Raw genomic sequence first — 4,220 nt, 5'->3', positions numbered from 1 at the left:
TATTATTATTATTATTATTATTATATAACTCTGCCACTCTTTTTCTGTCTTTCAGACTTTATATTGTTTACTGACTGCGTTTCCTCTTGCAACACTGATACACTGACACAAAAAATGCTTTTTGTCACGAATTTCATTTTACCTCGTTGGACAGGTTAAGTTTTGTCACTATTCACAGTTAAATATCAAATATTCAAATCCAGAAAGATTGAACTGCACTTATGTATGTTTGAAAAAATGCAGCTGTAGTGACTGAGGTGATTTGTATCACGTCCTTCCAGCAAATATTCTGTCGAGGTTCCGTTGTTTAAATGCGATTTGCAAAATCAAACTTTAGCTTCCCATAATATCGTCCATACTGTCCTTTACGGGCACTCTTAGAAATGACGAGGAATGTGATGATGTAATATGTGTGCGACTGAAGTCAGCCTGTAGTCCATTCTCTTGCTTCTCCGTCAGGATGGTAATGTAAAATACACTACTTTGCTTTTATAGTTATTTAATTGATCATATGAGATCATGTTTTCCCCATAAAGAAAGAGCATGCGGTCAACTGCGATTGTGAAGGTTGTGAAGAACACACCAAACGATGAGAACGAGAGCAGCAAAAACATGTCATGTCGCTCGCCCAGTCAGTCAGTTCAGCACAGCTTACAGCCTGGGTTCAAATGAATGTGTCAGACTGCAGTTTTTCAGCTTATTGTCAGAAAGTGATAACGGCAACCTTATTTTGCAGGGGACCCAGGTTAAAGACGTGGTCATTAAACCTGATGCGCCATACACTCTCCTCCTAGACAAGCATGCAGACTATATTGCAGCCTATGGCTCCAAGAAGGATGACTATGTAAGTCGATGGCTTACAAAAGATGCAAAAATGGGTTTCCTCCAAAAATGAATAAAATGAGAGGTTAATTCCCATGTATTTTGCACCATCTCCTGCAGGAGTACACGCTGTCCGAATACTTGAGAATGAGTGGCATCTACTGGGGTCTGACAGTAATGGACCTGATGGGTCAGCTGTCTCGAATGAACCGCCAGGAGATCATAGAGTTCACCAAGTCCTGCCAGCATGACTGTGGAGGCATCAGCGCCAGCATTGGCCATGACCCTCATCTCCTCTACACCCTCAGTGCTGTACAGGTCAGCAGGAATCTACAGAATCTAGAAGGCAATCATAATAATTAATAAATGGTCATAAAAAAATGACTACTCAGAAGTGGGAATTAATGAAAAAAAATGTTGTTACTCCCTTTAGACCCTTTCCTTGTATGACAGCATTAATGTCATTGATGTAGATAAAGTGGTCGACTATGTTAAAGGACTGCAGCAGGAGGATGGCTCATTCGCAGGAGACAAATGGGGTACATTTATTTGTTTTTTCAGTCTTTACTGGAATAAACAGTTTTAAGTATTATATGACTTCGTGAATGCTCCCTTTTGTTCCTTAACAGGAGAAATAGATACACGGTTTTCCTTTTGTGCGGTTGCGACATTGGCACTACTGGTCTGAATTCTTTTCTATTCAAATATTATATTTAATTGTCTTTTATAGTGTTTCCTGCAACATTTCAAGGTTTTAAATACATATAACTTGACACATTTCTGTGCAGGGCCAGTTGGATGTGATCAACATGGACAAGGCTGTTGAGTTTGTGCTGTCCTGTATGAACTTTGATGGTGGGTTTGGTTGTAAGCCTGGTTCAGAGTCCCATGCTGGTCAGGTAAAGTGTTTGAGGTATTTTATGCCCACCTTTAAACCGTTTTAGTGTATTCATACGTTGTAATCATATGTTTTTCTCACCCTGTCTCTAGATTTATTGCTGTACAGGTTTCTTGTCGATCACTGGGCAGCTTCATCAAGTAAATGCAGATCTGTTGGGTTGGTGGCTCTGTGAAAGACAGTTACCATCAGGAGGCTTGAATGGGAGACCAGAGAAGGTAAGATGTCCTTTAGATCAAAGATATTAACTAATAAAAAAGTGAAAACTAGTAATATTTTCAGACAATGCTGGATATTTAAATGAATCCCAAGTCTGATATTTGACTGTCATGAAGGGACCATCTGATCCAGTCATAAATGGTACAGTTTGTGTTGTAAAAGATTCAAACTTTTAAAATTATTAGCATAATGAAACTAAATAAAAATGTAAAATAGCAAATAAAAATATAGACTAAATTAAAACTGTTTGCTAACCATATAAAACATATTAAAATTGACCATAAATAATAAACAAAATTGAAAAATATCATGTAAATATAAAAATATAATGTTTTCAAAACTTAATACTAGATTATTATAATTTTTAATGTAATTCATTTTCTCTCATTATTTATGAGAGACCAAACACAACTGTGGATTTAATTTAATTTCTCTGATTTCAGCTGCCTGATGTCTGCTATTCCTGGTGGGTTCTTGCCTCTTTGAAGATCATTGGCAGAATCCACTGGATTGACAAAGCAAAACTGCGCAATTTTATTCTTGCTTGCCAGGATGAAGAGACTGGAGGCTTCGCTGATAGGCCTGGAGACATGGTAAGCTCTCTTTGGAATTTGTCACATAAAACTTTGCATGTGCATAAATATTTTGCATTTCATTTCTCTAGGACTTGCCATTCTTTATACAGAGCTTATCAGTCTCTGCAGTGCATCCTTGCCAGTGTTCTATATTTCCATCCAGGTGGATCCTTTCCACACTCTGTTTGGTGTGGCGGGTCTGTCTTTGCTGGGAGATGAGCAGATCAAACCAGTGAACCCTGTGTTTTGCATGCCTGAAGATGTGCTTCAGAGGATTGGCCTCCAACCAGACTTGCTGAGCTGAGTTTCAATTTTCAGCATGGCCATTTTCCTCTTCTCCTACCCCTGCACAGCCAGCCATTTCGAAACGGGCAAACCGTGGAAAGCTGTCATCTTCAACTAACGATTGGCACACCGTTTAGAGGGACCAAGGACTTTAGAAAGACCCTTAACATTGTGTGCTTTTTTTGGGGGGGAAATTTTTTTCATCATCATGTAGGCACAGTATTACAATGCTTACTTTTGTTAGTGGGCTTTCTCCATTTAAAGATACGGTTCAAAGAGGGATATCTGCTATTTACAGCTTTCACTGTGTATTAAAACGTAACTTTATTTTTATGATTAATTCAGCAGGTCACTTTTTGGTGTCAACCAAGAGTGTTTATTCAATGAGGGGGAGAGGTCACTCACTCATCTCTGATGGCTTTTCCAAAGTGAGTATGCGAGGTTAATAAATTTAAATGTTACATCATACTTTAAGCATCATAAATATGGATTTCATGCATGAGATTAATTTTTATGTCCAAATTCTCTTAATGTCGTTTGTTCACATCAGTTGTCAAGATTTTGTTGGTCATCACATCTCTAAAGCATTCATAACTATTGTGCAACCAATTTAAAAGTCATGTTTGCTTTGCAATTGCTGTTATTTTTAATGTTTAGGAGAATTTTGCTGTTGTGGTATGAATAAATTCTCTCTCTCTGGCATTGATGCCAGTATGTGAAGATGCCTGTTGTGTGGGATGGAATAAATGTGACTTTAATATAAAAAAACTCACTTGCTTCACTGGTGTAATTTGGATTATTCATTGTCAGGTGGTAAACTGTTGGTGTTCTCCACAAGGAATCAAGTGATCATCACCCTAAGAGCGTCTGACACTGATTATGATGAAACTTTTTGGCCTGCTGTTACGTGATGTTCCTCTGTAGTGTTTGTACATTTCTTTGCTCAGTGTAGGTTAATAAAACCACTAAATTGAATTGATTACCAGTTTTAGTCAATCAAGCTTTGAATTTCACTAATTATATTATGAGGTTGTGTTTACTAAAATTCACTTCAAAATAAAATTATATTCATATTTGCTAGGTAAAAGCAAAAACAAAGCTCCAAAACTTTCAAGTATATGAGCAAGTAGTTGGAAAAGTGAAGAGGCAATCAAATCAGAGCGTGAATTCATCAAGAGAGCAGCAATCTACAGACCCCTGACAGATTTGCAGAAACAAACACAAGAGTTGTTAGGTTACGATGAAACCCCATTGGCTCTCATTACAACCTGTTCAGAGTGTGGGAGATGTGCCACATGTCACCGCCGTCTCCTGGCACTTGTGTTTTTCTTAGATCACCTCACACTTAGATCATGCACAGACACACACAACCATCTAATGCCTCTGTTAGTGTAATAAAGACATGATCAGTTTAATGACTA

General features: G+C 37.9%; 1 protein-coding gene across 2 annotated transcripts; it reads left to right on the top strand.

Moving 5' to 3' along the window:
* The first annotated feature begins 341 nt into the window (after positions 1-341).
* On the top strand, positions 342-2,981 carry LOC107576861 (geranylgeranyl transferase type-2 subunit beta-like). Of its 2 annotated transcripts, none has more exons than XM_016262982.1 (9): positions 342-463; positions 737-844; positions 943-1,140; positions 1,256-1,361; positions 1,452-1,504; positions 1,611-1,721; positions 1,813-1,938; positions 2,383-2,532; positions 2,604-2,981. In XM_016262982.1, the coding sequence occupies exons 1-9, from the start codon at positions 461-463 to the stop codon at positions 2,748-2,750; spliced, it is 1,002 nt and encodes a 333-aa protein (XP_016118468.1). In that variant the 5' UTR covers positions 342-460; the 3' UTR covers positions 2,751-2,981. The 2 variants fall into 2 exon arrangements, with proteins under 2 accessions (XP_016118468.1, XP_016118469.1); XM_016262983.1 differs by having other exon boundaries at positions 346-463; positions 2,678-2,981.
* The last annotated feature ends 1,239 nt before the right edge of the window (positions 2,982-4,220 follow it).

The sequence above is a fragment of the Sinocyclocheilus grahami genome, unplaced genomic scaffold, assembly GCF_001515645.1.
Source record: "Sinocyclocheilus grahami isolate Dianchi unplaced genomic scaffold, SAMN03320097.WGS_v1.1 scaffold4486.1, whole genome shotgun sequence".
Taxonomy (NCBI): domain Eukaryota; kingdom Metazoa; phylum Chordata; class Actinopteri; order Cypriniformes; family Cyprinidae; genus Sinocyclocheilus; species Sinocyclocheilus grahami.
The sequence above is the reverse complement of the archived record's forward strand: the minus strand, read 5'-3'. Positions and strand labels throughout refer to the sequence as shown.

Coding starts and splice junctions, on each gene's coding strand:
- LOC107576861 (XM_016262982.1), top strand. Junction 1,141..1,255: donor ACACCCTCAGTGCTGTACAG/GTCAGCAGGAAT, acceptor TACTCCCTTTAG/ACCCTTTCCTTGTATGACAG. Junction 1,362..1,451: donor ATTCGCAGGAGACAAATGGG/GTACATTTATTT, acceptor GTTCCTTAACAG/GAGAAATAGATACACGGTTT.